Source organism: Oncorhynchus kisutch, linkage group LG3, assembly GCF_002021735.2.
Source record: "Oncorhynchus kisutch isolate 150728-3 linkage group LG3, Okis_V2, whole genome shotgun sequence".
Classification (NCBI taxonomy): domain Eukaryota; kingdom Metazoa; phylum Chordata; class Actinopteri; order Salmoniformes; family Salmonidae; genus Oncorhynchus; species Oncorhynchus kisutch.
This window is the reverse complement of record NC_034176.2, coordinates 37,251,561-37,277,157: the sequence shown is the minus strand read 5'-3', so window position 1 is coordinate 37,277,157 and position 25,597 is coordinate 37,251,561. Positions and strand designations below refer to the sequence as shown.

General features: G+C 42.2%; 1 protein-coding gene across 4 annotated transcripts; it reads right to left on the bottom strand.

The window, feature by feature from the left end:
- Positions 1-1,646: 1,646 nt before the first annotated feature.
- LOC109882161 (transmembrane protein 150A) lies at positions 1,647-23,607 on the bottom strand. Of its 4 annotated transcripts, none has more exons than XR_002253963.2 (9): positions 22,942-23,607; positions 21,215-21,480; positions 21,053-21,100; positions 20,807-20,893; positions 19,846-19,913; positions 16,314-16,441; positions 15,770-15,947; positions 4,755-5,203; positions 1,647-4,672 (listed from the first exon to the last, which is right to left on the bottom strand). XR_002253963.2 is itself a non-coding variant. In XM_020474259.2 (8 exons), exons 2-8 carry the CDS (start codon positions 21,394-21,396, stop codon positions 4,905-4,907), a joined length of 990 nt encoding a protein of 329 aa, XP_020329848.1. In that variant the 5' UTR covers positions 21,397-21,480; positions 22,942-23,607; the 3' UTR covers positions 1,647-4,904. The 4 variants fall into 4 exon arrangements, 2 of the variants coding, with proteins under 2 accessions (XP_020329848.1, XP_020329854.1); XR_002253966.2 differs by having other exon boundaries at positions 1,647-4,669; XM_020474259.2 differs by having other exon boundaries at positions 1,647-5,203.
- Between the last annotated feature and the right edge of the window lie 1,990 nt (positions 23,608-25,597).

The window sequence follows — 25,597 nt, the reverse complement described above, 5'->3', positions numbered from 1 at the left end:
ATAACGCTTTGCAGTATTATTTAAGTGCCTTGTAGCAATCAGGATACATGTTTTGGAATATTTTTATTCTGTACAGGCATCTTTTCACTTTATCCAATAGGGCGGCACACAATTGGCCCAGTGTCGTCCGGGTTAGGGGAGGGTTTGGCCGGGGTAGGTCGTCATTGTAAAATTAAGAATTTGTTCTTAATGTTCTTAACTGACTTGCCTAGTAAAATGAAAAATATATATAATTTAGTATTCTGGAGTAACTACAATTTTGTTGATCCATCCTCAGTTTTCTCATATCACAACCATTAAACTCTGTAACTGTTTTAAAATCACCATTGGCCTCATGGTAAAATCCCTGAGCATTTTCCTTCCTCTCCGGCAACTGTGTTAGGAAGGACGCCTGTATCTTTGTAGTGACTCTGTATTGATACACCATCCAAAGACTAATTAATAACGTCATCATGCTCAAAGGGATATTTTTTTACACCTATCAATCGGTGCCCTTCTTTGCGAGGCATTGAAAAACCTCCATGGCCTTTGTGGTTTAATCTGTGCTTGAAATTCACTAGTTGATTGAGGGACCTTATGTGTGAGGTACAGAGATGGTGTAATCATAAAAAATGTGTGTTAACCACTATTATTGAACACGAGTCCATGCGAAATATTATGCGATTTGTTTAGCACATTTTACTCCTGAATTTATATAGGCTTGCCATAACAAAGGGGTCCAATACTTATTCACTCAAGACATTTCAGCTTTACATTTTGTATTAATTAAATAAAAAAAATTCTACAAACAAATTCCACTTTGACATTATGGGGTATTGTGTGTAGATCAGTGACATAAAATCTCAATTTAAACTATTTTTAATTCAACAAAATTAGGAAAAAGTAAAGGGGTGTTAATAATTTCTAAAGGCATTGTAGATTAAGGACCAATCTCAGAACTGTAGTTTTTCTCAGGTCCACTCAATCGCATTTCCTCAAATACTAAATAGTTTGTTGAATGACCCAGCATTGTTAACACACAGACCAAGTCCAATGGGTGGTTATAAAGCATGTATAGCATTCAGTTGTTGATCTGGCTGGCATAACTGGTTTGTGCTTCATGTCAATGAGTGTATCTCAGTAGGCATATGACAAAATAACCTCCAACTGCTGAGTCCTGTGAGTGAGTCCTTAAAATTAACAGTTGCTGTGAAATGCGGACAGTACTGAACAGACACTATTTCAAGGCAGTGATAATTGTTCTGCCATATTTCTCAGTCTACAACAAAGGGCTGTCTTGTATAGAGCACATGATACGTTTAATTATAGTAAAGGCCTCATGAAACCTGAATTATCTTGCAATATCTCACATTGCAGTTAGTGTGGTTTCACAAGGCTAGAGCAGAGGAGCGGAAGAGAGAAGTTGATGTTCTGGGCTCAAAGATATGCCAAATGTTGATTTATGCAATATTGAGGAAATATCATTTTAGTGGGTAGGCTAATGTCTGCCAAGTCAATGTCTGCCAAGCCAGCCTACTCCCTTCTCTGAGGGGATACAGCTGAGACTCGTCCCAGATCAGTCATGGCGAAACAAACCTTCAGCTTGTGTAATCTAACATGATTTACCCATCTTCTGCCCACAAATAAACAATACGAAGAGCAAAGAATTTGCTTATAATTCATCCATTTTATTTCATATTTGAATATAAATCTCTGACAAAAGAAAAATAGCTAAATGATAGATACATCACACATTTACAGAAGGGGGTAATCGACTTCCCTCCCATACCACCCGTTTTACATAGTTTTCAAAAATTATAAAATGACTATTACATCTTTGATGTGCATTGCTGTTATTTAGAATTCAAGACATCATTTTACATACAGGCTGTCTTCTGCTACTGGAATTGTTATTCTCTCACGTCTTGAAAGAGTGCATGAATCTATTTATTTATTTTTTAACAAAAACAATCATGTATAGAAATTCCATTTTGTCATGTTTTGGCCATGTCCACTGTAAGAGAACACAAATGTTTACACAGAATAGTTCCAATCCCATGTAGGTACATTTTCATCAAAGCTGCCTGTTGAAGTCTAACCTTGATACTAAATTACAGTGTGCTGAAATACATCAGAAAATAAGGTCATTTGAAATCAAATATTTGAAAAAACTTTTTGGCTGGTACGGGATAAGGGGGAAAATGCCAAAAGATCGAACATAGTGAACATACACAGGAGCTACAGAATTTTTGCATCAGAAACCACCAGTGTGCTTTCATTTTCTTGTCTTTTCTGTGTAGCCTGTTTTATAGCAACAGAGCCAACCCATCACATTCCAGTGTAGATTCTCATCTTTTCCAGCTATAGGAATAGGAAATACAATCTATGCATCTTCTCTGGAATACCATCAAGTCCACTCGCAATCACAGAGGTAGCTGACATGAAGAAAACTATAAAACACGGTTGAAAATAGTTTTGTTGGCTGAAAAACCATCCAGTGGCTGTACTGTACAGTTTAATATATACTCTACCAGGAACACAATGACCCAATAGAGAATACCGTGGAAGTGATATCATAGATCACTAATGTTAAAAGTGCCAACCAGGGGCGGACTTAAATTGACATATATGATTATTATCCCACAATTGAAAATATTTATTTCACTGAATATATAGGCCATATAAAGTTGTTAAATAACAGTCAGTGGGGTTCCCATGGGCAGCTGGGGACAGTTTCAATTAATTGAAACCCCTTCAACGTAGCAAAGTCCACCCCTGGGGCCTACTAAAGAAGTGCCAGAGAGAGAGAGGGAGAAAGCATAGCATACAAACTGCTGACTTGCATTTGATTTCTCCATGTGGAGACAATTATTGGCCTCAAGGTGGCGCTGGTTGGTTACAGAAACACATTTGTTTCCTGGTGACTCTCACCTGGGGTATATTTGGTTGGTTGTCAGTCACAACGTTGAGAGGTTTATTCTGTACCATTTCAGTTATAGATGTTTGGCAATGAGAAAGACAATTTAATAAGTCATTCATAAGTCACGGTCTACATATCATACACATCTATTTCAGTCTAACAATTTTGCACCCCATCGCCCACACAGTACATGCATGCAGCCTCTCAACTCTAAAATGACAAATGTCCTCATGTATTTCCACATCAGAGGCATGACAGAGAGGATCTCAACAATACTCACAACCTGTTGACACACATCAGACACTCGTCATTATCAGGTCAATGGCACAAGGTCAATATAGGCATCCTCCTCTTTATTCCCTAATGTCAACACAACTGGGCCTGTATTTATAAAGCATCTCAGAGTAGGAGTGCTGATCAAAGATCACTTCTATCATAATGAACAAGGTTACATGGACAGGGGGTGGACTCAAGGGGACTCCGACTCTGAGGCTTTATAAATACGAGCACTGTTCTCAACACAGTATCTGACTCAGAACATTAAGGACAGGCTTTGACGAGACATTTCTTACAGAGATTGTGTTGCCCAGTCTCCAAATAAGGCTTCCAAGGAACCAGCCTGGAATCCAACCAGTAGATACCCCTGTATTGTCTTCTCCAGATAAGACAGCTGTTGTTCAATTAGTCATATTTGCACCTTTTAAAATGGATCGTAGCCTAGAGGGTTGACATATTTATAACCATATATTTAATTACATGTATTTTGACATATAACAAAGAGCAATGTGTTCAAAACTCTCCAAAGCAAGGCTTTCAAAACATACTCTGTAGTGTACTTTACTTTGGCAGATGAAATGGCTATTAATTCACCAACAAAGATGGAAAACAATAAAGGTGACCTCATAAAAGCAACACAATTAGCTATGTTACCAGTGGCTAACAGTTGATGGAAATGCAGTGGCAACATGGGAAATATAAAACAAATCAAGCAAGAGTGATTGAGACGCAGAGTTTGCCCCAGTAACAGAGGGGCAGAACAGACCAGCAGGTATGTGCGAGCATTCGATGCTCAGATCATGTCATCTAGATGTATAGCATGTCATACATCTATAAAATGTTATCTAGGGAATTACTAAACATACAGAGATATCATTTTAAACAATATTTAAAAAATAAAGTTGTTCATATCACTTGCCCTCTTGAGACAGCTATTTGAGATATTGGGAAGATATTGTGCACAGAATGTGTCAATTGTCTTGTCAAATTATGTTTCTGAGTTCACAAATCGTTTTACAGTTCATTCATACTTGATTTGATAAATAAAAAGACGTGTGCATACAACCTGTCATGCACATAACAGTATACTATCCATAGTTCCACTTCTCAAACATTCAATAGTTTTTACTATGATGCTTAAACATTGGCAGAGTATACACAAAAGAAAAACTCAAACCAAGTCTGATCAATCCAACAACGTACTCTACTCTCTCATTCACCCGGTAGAGGAAGTCTGTAAAATGTGCCACAAAAAACATCATTGTGTTGGCATATAAAAGAAACCGTTTGTGTCTGCCATCCCGACATGACAGGGATGAACACTGGCAAAGGCCTCAGTGACCGGTCAAACAACACTGATCTTTAAGAAAGAAAAAAGGTATCATCGGGTCAGTGTGCTGGGAGGCCCATGTGCCAGCTGTCATCTTGGAAACACTCAGAACATCATCATCCCTCATCATCCCATATATTTGTCCTTCCTGTAAGTCTTCCTTCCTGCTGATGAAGCAAAGAAAATTAGACCGTAGTGGAGAAGCGGACAGATTATTACAACACGAAAACTCAATACAGCAATACCGACCCGGTGTGTCAATCATATCTTGTGATTTTCAATGTCTTGTCTTTCCTCCTTCCCCTGGCGGCCAGTACTATCATTGAGCCCTAACGTCCGCTGCCTGTATGGTGATTCCTCTCTGCAGCAGCATGGTGACCTCCTGTGATCCCCACTAAGCTACAACATGGCTATACTCTCAGGGGTGCAGTTGAGATGGGTGGATGTGCTACTTCCTCCAGGGGACTTGAGGCCCTTGGCTCCCATGCCCAGCGTCATGGCCCCGGCCGCGCCGCCCATCATGACCCCCGAGTGGTGGTGGGTCTGCTGCAGGCCGACCATCATGGTGTCATTGGTGACTGTGCCAAACTCATAGGTGAAAGTGCCATAAAAAACCAGGATGTCCACGGTGAAGACCCACTCACAGATGGCCGCCGCATGCTGGAGGACAAAGCTCTCGTGAATGAAGAAAATACCACCTGGGGAAAGACGGTTAAGGAGAAGCAACAGCCACATCGATGGAGGAGGAAGGGCAACATTAAGAAATCTATGCTTACGTCCCAAATGACACTCTATTCCCTATATAGTGCACTACTTTAAATGGAATAGGATGCCATTTGGGACGCACAGTATGCTATGGTCAATAATGAGTGCACGGTTCACAGAGTGCAGTACTGTTGCTGTGGAAATATTTAGGCAGGGATATATCAATATGCTTCTTCATCCATCAATATGTTAATGAGAGCTTCAGAGTATGGCTGAGCCTGCCAGGCAGTCTTCACCCCTACTTAGTTCCAGCAGGAGGAAGATCAGCCTTGTCCCTGAGAACTTCTCACAATTCGGAGTCATCATCATGTTTTAAGAACCCTAGTTTGTGGCAATGGCTAGAAGGGATCCAGCTTTTGTCAAATTAACATCAGATTTTACTTTTTGTAGAAGGTTAGGAGAATTAACATAAAATCAAACATTATTTGCCACATGCACTGAATACAACAAGTGTAGACTTTACCGTGAAATGCTTACTTACAAGCCCTTAAATCAACAGTGCAGTTCAAGAAGAAGAAAATATATATAAGGGCCTCCCGGGTCGCGCAGTGGTCTAGGGCACTGCATCGCAGCGCTAGCTGTGCCACCAGAGACTCTGGGTTCGCACCCAAGCTCAGTCGCAGCCGGCCGCGACCGGGAGGTCCGAGAGGGGCGACGCACAATTGGCCTAGCATCGTCCGGGTTAGAGTGGGTTTGGCCAGTAGGGATATCCTTGTCTCATCACGCACCAGCGACTCCTGTGGCAGGCTAACCAAGGTCGCCAGGTGCACGGTGTTTCCTCCAGCACATTAGTGGCTTGCTTCTGGGTTGGATGCGCGCTGTGTTAAGAAGCAGTGCGGCTTGGTTGGGTTGTGTTTCGGAGGACGCATGGCTTTCGATCTTCGTCTCTCCTGAGCCCGTATGGGAGTTGTAGCGATGAGACAAGATAGTAATTACTAACAATTGGGTACCACAAAATTGGGGAGAAAAGGGGGGTAAAATAAAAAAATAACAATAAAAAAGTTATAATAAAAAGTAGCACAATAACGAGGCTATACAAAGGGGACACCGGTACAGAGTCAATGTGAAGGCGTATAGGCTAGTTGAGGTAGTCTGTACATGTACAGTTGAAGTCGGAGGTTTACATACACTTATGAGTCATTAAAACTCGTTTTTCAACCACTAAACACATTTCTTGTTAACAAACTATAGTTTTGGCAAGTCGGTTAGGACTAGAGGTCGACCGATTAATCAGGGCCGATTTCAAGTTTTCTTAACAATCGGAAATCGGTATTTTTGGGTGCCAATTTGCAGATTTTTAAAATGTATATATATATATATATATATATTTACACCTTTATTTGATCTTTATTTAAGTAGGCAAGTCCGTTAAGATCACATTCTTATTTTCAATGACGGCCTAGGAGGCAGAACAAGAGACTTTTTACCTTGTCAGCTCGGAGGATCCAATCTTGCAACCTTACAGTTAACTAGTCCAATGCTCTAACACCTGATTACATTGCACTCCACGAAGAGCCTGCCTGTTAGCGAATGCAGTAAGCTAAGGTAAGTTGCTAGCTAGCATTAAACTTATCTTATAAAAAAACAATCAATCAATGACTGTCATTGCTCCAATGTGTACTTAACCATAAACATCAATGCCTTTCTTAAAATCAATACACAAGTATATATTTTTAAATCTGCATATTTAGCTAAAAGAAATCCAGGTTAGCAGGCAATATTAACCAGGTGAAATTGTGTCATTTCTCTTGCGTCCATTGCACGCAGAGTCAGGGTATATGCAACAGTTTGGGCCGCCTGGCTCTTTGCGAAATAATTTGCCAGAATTTTACGTAATTATGACAACATTGAAGGTTGTGCAATGTAACAGGAATATTTAGACTCATGGATGCCACCCGTTAGATAAAATACGGAACGGAATAAACGTTTTGTTTGAGGTGATAGTTTCCGGATTAGTCAAAGGTATATGGTTTAGAGAGAAATAGTCGACGCGTTATAATTCCTGTAATAACTTGCGGCTGAACTTGAAAGGGGTTCCTTCGTTATTTTACAGTTCATGTCTTCCATAGAGAATGTCTTGATCTACTTCAAATAAGGTCTGTGTTTCGTGCAGGCTTAAACCGCCTCGGCGTTTTGATACCCCTGTAAATCTCACTAGGATAAGGTAACGTTTGTCAACATATTTTCATAAATCCACTCTACAAAAAAAATGATCTTCGCTTATATTTGGCCAATATTACCTTGTCCTATGGATATCTACACAGTTATAAAATTGGCACGGTGGTGTAAGCCTACACGAAACACAGACCTTATTTTAAGAGATTCAAAAAATATCCTATGGAATAAATGAAGGAACCGCTATTCAGATTTTGCTAGGTGTCATGGGAATTATGACTCGCACTTTGATTGTCAATTCTTACCATGCCCATTATTAAAATATGATTTCCTGCATATAGAAATTAAAGTTTTTGTTTTCAACATTCATCACAGGTAACTTACCCTCAACTCTTTGAATAAAAATAGAGTTTATTTGTCTCCTAAGCAGACTTCAGTATCATTGTCACTTCAGAGCTGTGTGTGTGTGTGTGTTTTTATGTATTATATTAAGTTAAAATAAGTGTTCATTGTTCATTCAGTATTGTTGCATTTGTCAAATTATTGTCATTATTTTTTATTTCTTTTTAGAACACACTCAAGAACCTCCAGAAGCTAACCAGCTAACTAGCTACAAGCTATTTAGTCATTGTTATTTTTTTAAAACCTGGATAACACTCGCCAGTCCAGCTTCCCTGCCCCATCCACCGCTGCCCCCTGGACACTGATCTCTTGGCTACATAGCTGATGCACGCTGGACTGTCCATTAATCACGGTACTCCATTCTGCTTGTTTGTTTTATCTGTTGGCCCCGTTGCCTAGTCTACGCCATTTTACCTGCTGTTGTTGTGCTAGCTGATTAGCTGTTGTCTCACCTACTGTTTTAGCTAGCTTTCCCAATTCAACACCTGTGATTACTGTATGCCTCGCTGTATGTCTCTCTCAAATGTCAATATGCCTTGTATACTGTTGTTCAGGTTAGTTATCATTGTTTTAGTTCACAATGGAGCCCCTAGTTCCACTCTTCATACCCCTGATAACTCCTTTGTCCCACCTCCCACACATGCGGTGACCTCACCCATTACTACCAGCATGTCCAGAGATACAACCTCTCTCATCATCACCCAGTGCCTGGGCTTACCTCCACTGTACCCGCACCCCACCATACCCCTGTCTGCGCATTATGCCCTGAATATATTCTACCATGCCCAGAAACCTGCTCCTCTTATTCTCTGTCCCCAACGCTCTAGGCGACCAGTTTTGATAGCCTTTAGCCGCACCCTCATACTACTCCTTCTCTGTTCCGCGGGTGATGTGGAGGTAAACCCAGGCCCTGCATGTCCCCAGGCACCCTCATTTGTTGACTTCTGTGATCGAAAAAGCCTTGGTTTCATGCATGTCAACATCAGAAGCCTCCTCCCTAAGTTTGTCTTACTCACTGCTTTAGCACACTCTGCTAACCCTGATGTCCTTGCTGTGTCTGAATCCTGGCTCAGGAAGGCCACCAAAAATTCAGAGATTTCCATACCCAACTATAACATCTTCCGTCAAGATAGAACTGCCAAAGGGGGAGGAGTTGCAGTTTACTGCAGAGATAGCCTGCAAAGTAATGTCATACTTTCCAGGTCCATACCCAAACAGTTCGAACTACTAATTTTGAAAATTACTCTCTCCAGAAATAAGTCTCTCACGGTTGCCGCCTGCTACCGACCCCCCTCAGCTCCCAGCTGTGCCCTGGACACCATTTGTGAATTGATCGCCCCCCATCTAGCTTCAGAGTTTGTTCTGTTAGGTGACCTAAACTGGGATATGCTTAACACCCCGCCAGTCCTACAATCTAAGCTAGATGCCCTCAATCTCACACAAATCATCAAGGAACCCACCAGGTACAACCCTAACTCTGTAAACAAGGGCACCCTCATAGACGTCATCCTGACCAACTGGCCCTCCAAATACATCTCCGCTGTCTTCAACCAGGATCTCAGCGATCACTGCCTCATTGCCTGTATCCGCTACGGAGCCGCAGTCAAACGACCACCCCTCATCACTGTCAAACGCTCCCTAAAACACTTCTGTGAGCAGGCCTTTCTAATCGACCTGGCCCGGGTATCCTGGAAGGACATTGACCTCATCCCGTCAGTTGAGGATGCCTGGTCATTCTTTAAAAGTAACTTCCTCACCATTTTAGATAAGCATGCTCCGTTCAAAAAATGCAGAACTAAGAACAGATACAGCCCTTGGTTCACCCCAGACCTGACTGCCCTCGACCAGCACAAAAACATCCTGTGGCGGACTGCAATAGCATCGAATAGTCCCCGTGATATGCAACTGTTCAGGGAAGTCCGGAACCAATACACGCAGTCAGTCAGGAAAGCTAAGGCCAGCTTCTTCAGGCAGAAGTTTGCATCCTGTAGCTCCAACTCCAAAAAGTTCTGGGACACTGTGAAGTCCATGGAGAACAAGAGCACCTCCTCCCAGCTGCCCACTGCACTGAGGCTAGGTAACACGGTCACCACTGATAAATCCATGATTATCGAAAACTTCAATAAGCATTTCTCAACGGCTGGCCATGCCTTCCGCCTGGCTACTTCAACCTCGGCCAACAGCTCCGCCCCCCCCGCAGCTCCTCGCCCAAGCCTCTCCAGGTTCTTCTTTACCCAAATCCAGATAGCAGATGTTCTGAAAGAGCTGCAAAACCTGGACCCGTACAAATCAGCTGGGCTTGACAATCTGGACCCTCTATTTCTGAAACTATCTGCCACCATTGTCGCAACCCCTATTACCAGCCTGTTCAACCTCTCATCTCGTCTGAGATCCCCAAGGATTGGAAAGCTGCCGCAGTCATCCCCCTCTTCAAAGGGGGAGACACCCTGGACCCAAACTGTTACAGACCTATATCCATCCTGCCCTGCCTATCTAAGGTCTTCGAAAGCCAAGTCAACAAACAGGTCACTGACCATCTCGAATCCCACCGTACCTTCTCCGCTGTGCAATCTGGTTTCCGAGCCGGTCATGGGTGCACCTCAGCCACACTCAAGGTACTAAACGATATCATAACCGCCATCGATAAAAGACAGTACTGTGCAGCCGTCTTCATCGACCTCGCCAAGGCTTTCGACTCTGTCAATCACCATATTCTTATCGGCAGACTCAGTAGCCTCGGTTTTTCGGATGACTGCCTTGCCTGGTTCACCAATTACTTTGCAGACAGAGTTCAGTGTGTCAAATCGGAGGGCATGCTGTCCGGTCCTCTGGCAGTCTCTATGGGGGTGCCACAGGGTTCAATTCTCGGGCCGACTCTTTTCTCTGTGTAGATCAATGATGTTGCTCTTGCTGCGGGCGATTCCCTGATCCACCTCTATGCAGACGACACCATTCTATATACTTTCGGCCCGTCTTTGGACACTGTGCTATCTAACCTCCAAACAAGCTTCAATGCCATACAACACTCCTTCCGTGGCCTCCAACTGCTCTTAAACGCTAGTAAAACCAAATGCATGCTTTTCAACCGGTCACTGCCTGCACCTGCATGCCCGACTAGCATCACCACCCTGGATGGTTCCGACCTAGAATATGTGGACGTCTATAAGTACCTAGGTGTCTGGCTAGACTGCAAACTCTCCTTCCAGACTCATATCAAACATCTCCAATCGAAAATCAAATCAAGAGTCGGCTTTCTATTCCGCAACAAAGCCTCCTTCACTCAAGCCGCCAAGCTTACCCTAGTAAAACTGACTATCCTACCGATCCTCGACTTCGGCGATGTCATCTACAAAATGGCTTCCAACACTCTACTCAGCAAACTGGATGCAGTCTATCACAGTGCCATCCGTTTTGTCACTAAAGCACCTTATACCACCCACCACTGCGACTTGTATGCTCTAGTCGGCTGGCCCTCGCTACATATTCGTCGCCAGACCCACTGGCTCCAGGTCATCTACAAGTCTATGCTAGGTAAAGCTCCGCCTTATCTCAGCTCACTGGTCACGATGGCAACACCCATCCGTAGCACGCGCTCCAGCAGGTGTATCTCACTGATCATCCCTAAAGCCAACACCTCATTTGGCCGCCTTTCGTTCCAGTACTCTGCTGCCTGTGACTGGAACGAATTGCAAAAATCGCTGAAGTTGGAGACTTTTATCTCCCTCACCAACTTCAAACATCAGCTATCTGAGCAGCTAACCGATCGCTGCAGCTGTACATAGTCTATTGGTAAATAGCCCACCCTTTTCACCTACCTCATCCCCATACTGTTTTTATTTATTTACTTTTCTGCTCTTCTGCACACCAATATCTCTACCTGTACATGACCATCTGATCATTTATCACTCCAGTGTTAATCTGCAAAATTGTAATTATTTGCCTACCTCTTCATGCCTTTTGCACACATTGTATATAGACCCCCCCTTTGTTTTCTACTGTGTTATTGACTTGTTAATTGTTTACTCCATGTGTAACTCTTTGTTGTATGCTCACACTGCTATGCTTTATCTTGGCCAGGTCGCAGTTGCAAATGAGAACTTGTTCTCAACTAGCCTACCTGGTTAAATAAAGGTGAAATGAAAATGAAATGAAAAAATTATTACAAAAATGTGTGTGAGTGTATGATATATATATATAAAACATTTTTTCTCTCTAATAAATCAGCCGATTAATCGGCATCGGCTTTTTTTGTCCTCCAATAATCGGTATCGGCGTTGAAAAATCATAATCGGACGACCTCTAGTTGTGTCATGCACAAAGTAGATGTCCTAAGTCATTTTTCCAACAATTATTTACAACAACTGTATCACAATTCCAGTGGGTCAGAAGTTTATATACACTATGTTGACTGTGCCATTAAACAGTTTGGAAAATTCCAGAAAAACGATGTCACGGATTTAGAAGCTTCTGATAGGCTAATTGACATCATTTGAGTCAATTGGAAGTGTACCTGTGGATGTATTTCAAGGCCTACCTTCCAACTCAGTGCCTCTTTGCTTGACATCATGGGAAAATCTAAAGAAATCAGCAAAATAAATTGTAGACCTCCACAAGTCTGGTTCATCCTTGGGAGCAATTTCCAAATGCCTGAAGGTACCACGTTCATCTGTACAAACAATAGTATGCAAGTATAAACACCATGGGACCACGCAGCCATCATACCGCTCAGGAAGGAGACGCGTTCTGTCTCCTAGAGATGAACGTACTTTGGTGCGAAAAGTGCAAATCAATCCCAGAACAACAGCAAAGGACCATGTGAAGGTGCTGGAGGCAACCGGTACAAAAGTATCTATATCCACAGTAAAACGAGTCCTATATTGACATAACCTGAAAGGTCGCTCAGCAAGGAAAAAACCACTGCTCCAAAATCGCCGTTAAAAGCCAGACTACGGTTTGCAACTGCACATGGGGACAAAGATCATACTTTTTGGAGGAATGTCCTCTGGTATGATGAAAAAAAAAATAGAACTGTTTGGCCATAATGACCATTGTATGTTTGGAGGAAAAAGGGAGAGGCAAGCCGAAGAACACCATCCCAACCTTGAAGCACGGGGGTGGCAGCATCATGTTGTGGGGGTGCTTTGCTACAGGAGGGAATGGTGCACTTTTCAAAATAGATGGCATCATGAGGACAGAAAATGATGTGGATATATTGAAGCAACATCTCAAGACATCAGTCAGGAAGTTAAAGATTGGTTGCAAATGGGTCTTCCAAATGGACAATGACCTTAAGCATACTCCCAAAGTTGTGGAAAAATGGCTTAAGAACAACAAAGTCAAGGTATTGGAGTGGCCATCACAAAAGCCCTGACCTCAATCCTATGTGGAAGGACCACCAGAGGGCAGGCTGGGCTCATGGATAGTAGCCCAACAAGGCATGGGAGACAAGGTAACCAGAGGCAATTAAGCACAGCTGACAGTACTAATGACATACTCTCCTTCCCCTATAAGAGAGAGAATGGAACCAGCAGAGAGAGAAGGGGGAAACTATCTCTGGAAGATGGCCACCGAGAGAGAGGAGCTATCCAGGAAGAACTACTAAGACGGTGACAATCCCGTGACTTTTTGTTGTAGTTTAAAGATAATCCTATTGTGTTCCTGTGTCATCTGGAGAAGAAGATGTATGTTTTTCCTTGAAGATTTTCATTGATTATGTTGGAGTGTTTGTGTTGACCAAATGCCCTCAATAGAGAACTGTGTTCAATCAAGAAAACCTACTCCTGACTCATTTATTCCACCTTCCCGCTTTAGAGTGACGCCCAATTACTTGGTCCGCTCACATCTATAAAACATTTGTGGGCAGAACTGAAAAAGCGTGTCCGAGCAAGGAGGCCTTCAAACCTGACTCAGTTACACCAGCTCTGTCAGGAGGAATGGGCCAAAATTCACCCAACTTATTGTGGGAAGCTTGTGGAGGGCTACCCAAAATGTTTGTTTGTTTGACTCAAGTTAAACAATTTAAAGGCAATGCTACCAAATACTAATTGAGTGTATGTAAACTTCTGACCCACTGGGAATGTGATGAAAGTAATAAAAGCTGAAAGAAATAACTTTACTATTATTCTGACATTTCACATTTTTTAAATAAAGTGGTGATCCTAACTGACCTAAGACAGGGAATTATTACAAGGATTAAATGTCAGGAGTTGTGAAATACTAAGTTTAAGTGTATTTGGCCCTAGACTTGGTGCTCCGGTACCGCTTGCCGTGCGGTAACAGAGAAAAGTCTATAACTTGAGTCTCTGACAATTTTATGGGCCTGTTTGGCCCGCCTTTTCCTGTAGTCCACAAACAGCTCCTTTGTCTTGCTCACTTGAGGGAGAGGTTGATGTCCTGGCACTACACTGCCAGTTCTCTGACCTCCTCCCTATAGGCCGTCTCATCGTTGTCAGTGATCCGGCCTACCACTGTTGTGTCATCAGCAAACTTAATGAATGTGTCGTGTTTGGCCACAAAGTCCTGGGCGAACAGGGAATACAGGAGGGGACTATGTACACACCCCTGAGGGGCCCCAGTGTTAAGGATTAGCGTGGCAGATGTATTGTTGCCTACTCTTACCACCCCTTACCAAAAAGACACAGCCCCCTACCCCTCGTCTTACCAGAGGTAGCGTCTCTGTTCTGCCGGTGCATGGAAAATCCCACCAGCTCTATATTGTCCGTTTCTTCGTTCAGCCATGTCTCGGTGAAACATAAGATGTTACAGTTTTTATGTCCCGTTGGTAGGATAATCTTAATAGTAGGTCATCAATTTTATTTTCTAACAATTGCACGTTAGCAAGATTAATGGAAGGCATTGGGAGTTTACTCGCTTGCCTACGGATTCTCAGAAGGATCCCCAATCTGTGTCCCCTTTTCCAGCGTCTTTTCTTCACGCAAAAGGTGTGGATCTGGGCCTGTTACAGTGAAAGTAGGATATCCTTCTCGTCGGACTCGTTAAAGGAAAAAGTTTCTTCCAGTCCGTGTGAGTAATCGCTTTTCTGATGTCCAGAAGTTATTTTCAGTCATAAGAGATGGTGGCAGCAACATGGTGTACACAATAAGTAAAACAATAAGTTACACAAAATACAAAAAAATTAAAATTGCACAATTGGTTGAGAGAATGTATACCGTCAGCCATGTTCTTCGGCGCCATCTCTTGCCGGTTAGGAGAATCTAGCCATGACCGTTGCTATCCATCTAGCCCAATAACTGCTCACACTCACAACCCTCCCCCAACAGCCTACCTGTACAGACACATATGTATTAGCTAGCCAACCACAGAACCCTAGCTACCTATCCAAACAACCGTCCCCCAACATCCTTCCTGGCCTCTACAGACACACACCCACATCCTCTTCAGACCCCCAGCCCCTCCTTTCCTACAGCCACTATAAATCTGCCTATTTATCACAGACCACTGAAAGGAATTAGACTTACTAAATATATATGAAGCACATGGGGCCCACTAGTTGTTTGGTGGTATCACAGACAAGCCATTGCAAGGTTTCATTACAGAAGAGAAATGACAATACTACAATACACATTAACGCTGGAATCCTTAATGTTAATGTTGTCCGTTTGTGATACAACAACAAAGTTACTGCAAACAACAAACACTGTTTATTCCCCTCAGACAGCGTTGTGCGATGGAAGAGCACAATATATACTGCAATTTTATGCTCCTCAGCTCGAAAACAGAAACTATTTGAACTGTGGTAGGGCGGCCAGTGGCGCAGTTTCCCCCTACTGCGGATTCCATCTTTAACTGTGACTGATTGAAATTAAATAACGCTAAGGATAAATTATCAGTCACCTTTTACTAACTGGTGGAGTCCATCAGGACCAATAACACGACCAGTCTAATGCCAGCCCCCACCCCTTTCCCTCATCCCAGCCGCTCAACCCTTCCCTTAACCAATCCCAGTGAGTCAAAAAGGATACTGAGGACCAGTGAGACGAGGGCTCCTGCGGCCAGCGCCACACGTACGTGTGCCATCCAGTAGTCAAGGGCAGTGACGGCCACCCGGTAGGTGAGCACACACTGCAGGCACACAAAGAGCAGACCGGCGGGGAACGTCACGCCCGCGCCAACGTAGTGGAGAGACTTGGCATGGTCAACCTGCCCAAGGAGGGAAAAATCTTATTTATCTATTCATGTATTTTTTTTACTGTGATTGAAAACATACATTTAATGCACAAGTGAACCCACTCCGAATACCCAAATCCCATTGACGTCCCCCTGAACCCTCCCACTCCTATGCACATGGCCACCCACATCCGCCCATACCCCTTGTTTTTAACATATGGAGACATGTTAGAAAACACAGCCAATCACCAAGTTGAGATAAAAAATGAGGAAAATATAGACTATATAACCCACCACCACTTAGTAATTGTCGCTCGAGCCTAGAGAGAGATATGGAACCATTTTGGACACACCCATGGAATCAGCCTTTACGTAGAGTAATGAAGTGAGAAGAATCACCTGGAAGTTGCCCACCATGACCAGTCCTAGAGCGTTGGTACAGCCAGACACCAGAGCGCTGGTGTTAATCCAGCAACGGTGGCTGTGCTCAATCACCTGGGCATAGCGCAGAAGGCACACCATCACCACTGGAGGGACAGAGAGAGCGAAAGAGAGATAGGAGCAGGAAGAAGTAGAGAAATAAGGGATGGTGAGAGAGGGGGAGGGCAGAGAGGTAGGTGAAGAGGAGCACAGGGAAAAGGGGTCAGAGTGAGTGGTGATAAATAAGACAGAAAAGGAAGTAATGGAGGAAGGTGATGGATGATGAGGGGGAGGAGTGGAGGAAAGGCCACATCCATTATTGATCGCAGAGCCTATTTGAAGCCCTTCTGCACGTGCTGCTAACTAATGGCTAACATACACATTAGTATATATGTGTGCCGTGCGAAAGTATTCACCCCCCTTGGTATTTTTCCTATATTGTTGCATTACAACCTGAAATGTAAATATATTTTTATTTGGATATCATGTAATGGACATACACAAAATAGTCAAAATTGGTGAAGTAAAATGGGAAAGAATTTCTAAACGATAAAAATCGTTAAAGTGGTGCATGCATATGTATTCACCCCCTTTGCTATGAAGCCCCTAAATAAGATCCGGTGCAACCAATTACCTCTAGAAGTTACATAATTAGTTAAATAAAGTGCACCTGTGTGCAATCTAAGTGCCACATGATCTGTCACATGATCTCAGTATATATACACATCTGAAAGGCCCCAGAGTCTGCAACACCACTAAGCAAGGGGCACCACCAAGCAAGCAGCACCATGGAGACCAAGCTCTCCAACCAGGTCAGGGACAAAGTTGTGGAGAAGTACAGATCAGGGTTGGATTATAAAAAATATCAGAAACTTTGAACATCTCACTGAGCACCATTAAATCCATTATTTAAAAAAAATGGAAAGAATATAGCACCACAACAAACCTGCCAAGAGAGGGCCACCCACCAAAACTCACAGACCAGGCAAGGAGGGCATTAATCAGAGGCAACAAAGAGACCAAAGATAACCCTGAAGGGGCTGCAAAGCTCCACAGCGGAGATTGGAGTATCTGTCCATAGGACCACTTTAAGCCATAAAATCCACAGAGCTGGCTTTACAGAAGAGTGTCTAGAAAAAAGCCATTGCTTAAAGATCAAAATAAGCAAACACGGTTGGTGTTCGCCAAAAGGCATGTGGGAGACTCCCCAAACATATGGAAGAAGGGAACCTGGTTAGATGTGACTAAAATTGAGCTTTTTGGCCATCAAGGAAAACGCTATGTCTGACACAAACCCAACACCTCTCATCACCCTGAAAACATCATCCACACAGTGAAGCAGGGTGGTAGCAGCATCATGCTGTGGGTATGTTTTTCATCGGCAGAGACTGGGAAATTAGTCAGAATTGAAGGAATGATGGATGGTGCTAAATACAGGGAAATTCTTGAGGGAAACCTGTTTCAGTCTTCAAGAGATTTGAGACAGGGACGGAGGTTCACCTTCCAGCAGAACAATGACCCTACGCTAAAGCAACACTCGAGTGCTTTAAGGGGAAACATTTAAATGTCTTGGAATGGCTTTGTCAAAGCCCAGACCTCAATCCAATTGAGAATCGGTGGTATGATTAAAAAGATCATCCAACTTGAAGGAACTGGAGGAGTTTTGCCTTAGAGAATGGGCAAAAATCCCAGTGGCTAGATTGCCAAGTTTATAGAGACATACCCCAAGACACTTGCACCTGTAATTGCTGCAAAAGGTGGCTCTACAAAGTATTAACTTTGGGGGGGTGAATAGTTATACACGCTCAAGTTTTCTTGTTTGTTTCACAATAAAAAATATTTTGCATCTTCAAAGGGGTAGGCATGTTGTGTAAATCGAATGATTGCATACCCCCAAAAAATCCATTTTAATTCCAGGTTGTAAGGCAACAAAATAGGAAAAATGCCAGGGGGGGTAAATACTAGAGGTCGACCGATTATGATTTTTCAACGCCGATACCGATTATAGGAGTACCAACAAAAAAAGCCGATACCGATTAATCAGACAATTTTTATTTATTTATTTATATATTTATAATAATGACAATTACAACAATACTGAATGAACACTTATTTTAACTCAATAAAATCAATTTAGTCTCAAATAAATAATGAAACATGTTCAATTTGGTTTAAATAATGCAAAAAAAGTGTTGGAGAAGAAAGTAAAAGTGCAATATGTGCCATGTAAAAAAGCTAACGTTTAAGTTTCTTGCTCAGAACATGAGAACATATGAAAGCTGGTGGTTCCTTTTAACATGAGTCTTCAATATTCCCAGGTAAGAAGTTTTAGGTTGTAGTTATTATCGGATTATTTCATATACCTTTAACTATTGTATGTTCTAATAGGTACTTTAGCATTGCCAGCCTAATCTCGAGAGTTGATAGGCTTGAAGTCATAAGCTTTAAGCATTGCGAAGAGCTGCTGGCAAACACAGGAAAGTGCTGTTTGAATGAATTCTTACGAGCCTGCTGCTGCCTACCACCGCTCAGTCAGACTGGGCTATCAAATCAGACTTAATTATAATAACACACAGAAATACGAGCCTTAGGTCATTAATATGGTCAATCCGGAAACTATAATTTCGAAAACAAAATGTTTATTCTTTCAATGAAATACGGAACGGTTACGTATTTTATCTAACGGGTGGCATCCATAAGTCTAAATATTGCTGTTACATTGCACAAAACTTCAATGTTATGTCATAATTATGTAAAATTCTGGCAAATTAGCTCGCAACGAGCCAGGCGGCCCAAACTGCTGCATATATCCTGACTCTGCGTGCAATGAACGCAAGAGAAGTAACACAATTTTCCTAGTTAATATTGCCTGCTAACATGAATTTATTTTAACTAAATATATAGGTTTAAAAATATATACTTGTGTATTGATTTTAAGAAAGGCATTGATGTTTGGTTAAGTACACATTGGAGCAATGACAGTCATTGATTGTGAATACGCTTGTTAAATCACCCGTTTGGTGAAGTAGGCTCTGATTCAATGAAATTAACAGCGCCACTGTCCAACCAAACGGACGTTGTTATTGTTTATGAAGCGGATGGGAGGAGCATCGGCCAATGTGGTAAGAAAATTCACAATCTGCTGCTCTATCGTGCATGCAATAATGTCAGATGGAGAGACATATTTTGTTATTGTTTACAGTAACTTTGTTGTTGTAATATCGCAAGTGGACATGGCAGTTCCAACATTAAGGATTTCAGCTTTAAACACTAATGCAAAAAACACTTTTCACAAAATAAAAAAGGTGAGTAAACTGAGTTTGCTCTTCACTACATCAGTGATGAGTGAGACAAAGGACACAGCTTATTGTCAGTGTGAGTGAGTGGGCTGTGGAGTGATGAGAGAAGAGGTCTGCGTCCCAAATGGCACCCTATTGTTCCCTACATAGTGCACTACTTTTAACCAGAGCTCTATGGATGCCATTTGGAATGTAGAAGAGGCCTTACTTACCCATGAAGGCTCCAACATTCCCGATCAGACTGAACAGGCAGCTCTCAGGGGGGAAGGAGCCACATTTACTGTACAAGACACAAGATGGGGGAGGAAACAACATGTCACCCAAAACTAATTAGAAATCCACTCACTAGACTTAATTCATTGAATGACATTGACTAGGCCTATATATGCCCATGATTCAAATGTTAGGAAAAGGCCTTCCTGTCACTGGTTTATTACAAGGTTGTTACTATTTCCCTTCTAGTCTGGTTACAAGGCTAAGACTTTGTAGATTAATGCATCAGTCATTTTATTGTTGTAAATACCATTGTAAATACAACCCATATTTATGTTTATTTATTTAGCATTTTGTACTTGAACTATTTTCACAAAATATGACATTTGAAATGTCTTTATTCTTTTGGAACTTTTGTGCGTGTAATGTTTACTGTAATTTTTTATTTTATTTTTTTACTTTTACCCCATTTTTCTCTCCAATTTCATGGTATCCAATTGTTTTAGTAGCTACTATCTTGTCTCATCGCTACAACTCCCATACGGGCTCGGGAGAGACGAAGGTTGAAAGTCATGCGTCCTCCGATACACAACCCAACCAAGCCGCACTGCTTCTTAACACAGCGCGCATCCAACCCGGAAGCCAGCCGCACCAATGTGTCAGAGGAAACACCGTGCACCTGGCAACCTTGGTTAGCGAGCACTGCGCCCGGCCCACCACAGGAGTCGCTGGTGCGCGATGGGACAAGGCTATCCCTACCGGCCAACCCCTCCCTAACCCGGACGACGCTAGGCCAATTGTGCATCTCCCCACGGACCTCCCGGTCCATTTATTACATATTTCACTTTAGCAATGTAAACATATGTTCCCCATGCAAAAATAAACTGTAAATTGAAATGTAATTGAAAGACAGAAGGCGCAAAGAGAGAGAGAGAGCGAGAGAATAAATAAATGTAACACCTGATGAGGGGGATGTCCTGTATGGTGCAGCATGTCTTTGGGAAGCCTGGCCTGGCTATCTCCTCTGTACATGTAACATTGTAGGACCTGCAGGTAAGACATAAAAACAATTAAATTAGCTATTATTCTTTTCAAGCAGGTGATATACTGCAGTATATCAAGTTAATGTAGGCTATAAATCCAAAGACAAACCTCGGTCTTCTTTACTACCACTGCTTTTAATGAAACTCTCAGTGAAGCACTCACCAGTTCTCCACTGGACAAACGTGATGGTTCATCACAGCCATGGCGTAGCTGTGGGGAAAAACAAACACAAATCAACAATGACTCAAACCCACAATCATGAATTTCTTATGAATATTTGTCTTTCAATCACTTTGTGATACATGCTTGGGCGCCAGGACTCACACTATCCATATCCCTGTGATGGAGAAGGCAGAGAGGCTGACAGGCAGGACGATCCAGGCAGTCATTGGGCTGGCAGTATGCCGGCTTTGTCCAAAGCATGAGGGAAAGGAGGGCGTTAGGCTGGAGAAGGTAGCGAGACAATGAGGGGACCAGATGGGGACACTAACAGGCAGAGAGGACATACATGGAGGGGGGGCATGAGAGTAGGACAGGGGGACGGCACACTGCTTCTGTTGCACCGCTCGGTGCCTGCAACCAGCAGCTGTCTTTACCACAGAGCAGGAAGAAAGGGAGTTGAACAAAAAGGTCAAATGTGAGGTGGAGGGGAGCAGAGAGAGAGGGAGGAAAGAAAGAGACAAAGATTAGCATTTAGTTTAATTTTTCAGTAGGGTGACTTGACTTTTTGAGATTCCTTCATTAAAATAAATTAAATCAGGCACCTCAGGAATTCTAAAATCGGATAGCCCAGGCCTACAAACAAACAATAAAATAAGCATTTTTCCACAAAGGTTGGCCTACCTACAGAAGACAAACAATCTGACAATGGGTCATTGGTCAAATGAGTGTGTTGAATGAGGATAATTCAATGGCCAAAAGCAGAGGCCATCATAAAGTGGTGATTTTGCACAGTGTGCAGTTTAGAACTCTGACCTTTGCTCAGACTAGAATGAACAAAAAATGACCTTTTCAGAGGAAATCCCACTGTAATGCTCCAAATAAAACAAGCTCTTGTTTTCCATAACCACATTGAGAAATAACAACAGGTGAAGATGTATGCAATAGGTTTTCCTACAATCTTGGGGGCTGGGCAGTGAACACATCTCAAATGAGAGACAATTGTTTCCTTATACAATTACACAGGGAACAGATACTGGTTGATGATTCTAAGCCAGTTTAGGCCTATTTCCTGTCTAGGCTTGATCAATTTCCCCATTTAACTGGCTATCTCTTCTCAAGTCTCACAATGATCAACCCCTCCACTGCAGCATCTGACTTTGTAAGGCTAGGTAGGGCGGGGGTCTCTCTCTCTCTATCAAGCTAACTAGTGGTAGTTTATTTGAGGTCCACCTGCAGCAAGCAAAAAGGTTTGGGGTACCTACAATTGATGTATGTATGATGCATTGTTGAACAGTGGCTGGCATGGATTATCAACTCACCATCAGCAGATTGTCAGAACACCGGCTGTGTTAGCTAGCTAATTACAGCTATATTCTAAAATTGTTAACATTTTAGTACACCCTGTAAATGTGACAGGTAAACTGGCTAGCTAGCTCATGCATTTTATCCCAGTGCGTCTTTCCTCCTAGCTAACGACATCTCAAACTGATTGTGTATGGACTAACACACGCTAGCTAAGATAACCAACGGCTAACTAGTTGTTAGCTAGCCAACATTCAGTGTTGCTAACAAGACACCGGTACACTTTAGAGCGGTAGTATACGTAAAATGTGTTCAGACAGCCAGATTGTTTCAGATGGCACAACGGTTAGGTGGCCATTTTTCCCAAATTTCCACACAGTAATTAGCTAGTTAGACCGCTAGCTGGCTACCGGCTGACAATCGAACAAAAGAGGGGCTATATTGCCTGGCTGGCTAGTTTTGACCCACCAAGCTATTTTATGCTAGTTAGCTTCTGAAAAGAACAGTACGTTTACACATGCTCGTTAAACGTCCACAACATTGTATCTGTAAAAAAAAAGATATAATGAAAATCACTATTTACATACCCCAGGTCCTGCTACTCCCACCACGAACCGCAACAACCTTGGTTTCCCTTTAAAACTACAATATTTCGGGACCCACGCGACCGTGCGTGCCACTCAAGCACCGACACAGTAACTGTAGTTTTTTTGCGAGACAATGGATGAAGGACAAAGCGTAATGAACTACATTAACCATCAACATCACTATCAATGGCCGGGCCTTGACCATAGATAGTGATGAGGAGTCACCATTCATTGGATGTATTCAGGGTCACTCAAATATCTTTTAAAACTTTATTTTACTATCGACGGTTACAGCTGACTTCAGGATTGTATGTCGATCTGCTGTCCTTAAACATACGTCATCTGATTTATTTGTTTCAGTCTCTGAATTCTTTAATCAAACTTTTCGCCACCAGCTCCTAATATCAGGGCATTATAACTGTATCGTGAGCTCGTTTTCTCCGGTTTTATATGGCTAAACCTAAACTAGTTGGGTAGTCCTCATTGCCAAATACTACACCCTCAACTTCTAAACTCCTTTGCTAGTTATACAATCATTTAACTAAGAAATTCGCTGGAATTAAGTTTAAAGTATGTATTGTTGAATACTCATGGTTCGACATGTCTGCCATAAAACCACCGTGGCGAATGATATAATTTGCCGTGTTCAAAACAACGGGGAACTCGAAAATCTCCGACTTCCGTGCGTTCAGTCCATTTGGGAACTCGAAAAAACGACATCCGACTGGGAAAATTGATTTTCCCAGTCGTGGTTGTGGTTATACACGTGCCGCGTGAAACCAGTTAGCTGTTAGCAAATATCGTAGGCCCGACTAGCACATGAACGCTGCATTTACTGAACGTTTCTGACTGGTTTTGGAACTGTGGCGACAGAAAATCTCTCCACGCTTGGTTCAATAGGATATGTAGGGATTTTGCCAACACCGGCAGATATGTACATTGTAATCACAGGAGGCTGCGGAGGGGAGAACTGCTCATAATAATGCCCGGAATGGAGCACATGGAATAGCATCAAACACCTGGAAACCATGTATTTGATGTCATTCCACTAATTCCGCTCCAGTGATTAACACAAGCCAGTTCTCACCAATTAAGGTGCCACCAACCTCCTGTGACACTGTTGTACCATTAAAACATTTTCAACTGCCTATCATATTTGTTGATTAAATCAGAGTTTATTAATATAATGAGTAATCCAGGAATATTATGAGTTAATTGACACTATAACTCTATAAAATAACAATCTACAGATTGCAATGGCAACAATGAATGGCTAAATAACTTCATGTCTGTGAAGCTCCTCCTCGCCACTCACTGTATTGTCCAGGACGACTGTGCATGCACCTGACCAATGAAATGTTTATTTCCCTAGACATCACATGCTAAAAGAGAAAACTTGTTAAATGATAATACCCCAAATAAAATGTAATACCTTTAACACACACACACGCAATATCTTACCTCATATACTGAACCCTGCATTGTCGAGGAAGAGCTTGTAAGTATATATATAAAATATTCACTGTATGGTTTATACCTGTTGTATTATGTCATGTGACAAATAAACTTTCATTTGATTTCGATTTGACTTGACACACCCATTCCCCCCCACATTCGTGTTTATTGGAGGGAAGATCCCCTCCATCACCCCATATCGGAACCTGTGATCATTTATAATCTAAGCATTCCATGCTGTTGATGTGCAGTACTTGAAAAGGGGATTTCCAGGTGAACAAAAAGGAGAGTAGTCAGTGATAATATCAATTACAAGTTGCAACAGGGAGACACCTCCAGAATGGAAGCAGAGAAGGCATTTTATCCTAATTACACAAATGATGTGTATTACCAACCGAGTCTCCATCCAACCTTTTTATGCGGGTAAAGTACTTTGGTTAAAAAAAATGTAAAGACAAGCCTTATGGAAACAGAACATTTGTCGGTAAAATGTAAAAATGTTGACAAACCAAAATACACTAGACAAGGTAGGATCTTTTTGTGTCGGTAAAATTACTAATACACTAGACACGGTGGGATCTTTTGACTAATTATGAGAGAAATGTCAGTGAAAACGCTTTTATGCGCAAATATTGATGTAGGCCCTCTAACCATCATATTGACCTCCCACTACCACTCGTCGGGAAAGCATGCATTTTATTAGGCTGCAGATTAAATATACGGTGATGACCTTCACAGAGTGGGGAAAGTGCAAGGGATCCAATAAATATCGAGAGTCTTATTCTGCTGAGATGATCATGGATGCTTGGCTGCCGTTTGACAAATAAAAATAAACTAGCTTTTTTGTCCATAATGATCTCATCATAGGCCATCTGCACTGTATCTGCAAGCTGTCGCCTAGAGCGCACGTGCCAATAAGAGAGTGGGCGCTCACTATATAATGTACTTTCTTTTGTGAGAACCATCAGAAGAGTTGAAAATGGGATGGAAACCCATTTGAGTTTTTTTTTAATTCGGTACATGGGAATTTTACGGCAAAAGGTCATTTTATGTGGCCTACATCATCACACACAAACTTTTATCTGCAAAACAAGTCCATTTGACGGACACACTACTCTGGTGGGAAAATGCTCAAATAGTTTGTATGCAGATTTTAGAATATTATCATGACAATCTGTCGCCAATTGGATCGAAACCTAGC

What these genes read in the sequence shown, in the direction of transcription:
- LOC109882161 (XM_020474259.2), bottom strand. Translation starts at nt 21,396, where the DNA reads ATGTCCTCTCTGCCTGTTAGTGTCCCCATCTGGTCCCCTCATTGTCTC. An exon ending in GAATGTTGGAGCCTTCATGG is followed by an intron (nt 16,442 to 19,845) that starts GTAAGTAAGGCC and finishes CTGTCCCTCCAG; the next exon opens with TGGTGATGGTGTGCCTTCTG. An exon ending in CCTCGTCTCACTGGTCCTCA is followed by an intron (nt 5,204 to 15,769) that starts GTATCCTTTTTG and finishes GTCTTTCCCCAG; the next exon opens with GTGGTATTTTCTTCATTCAC.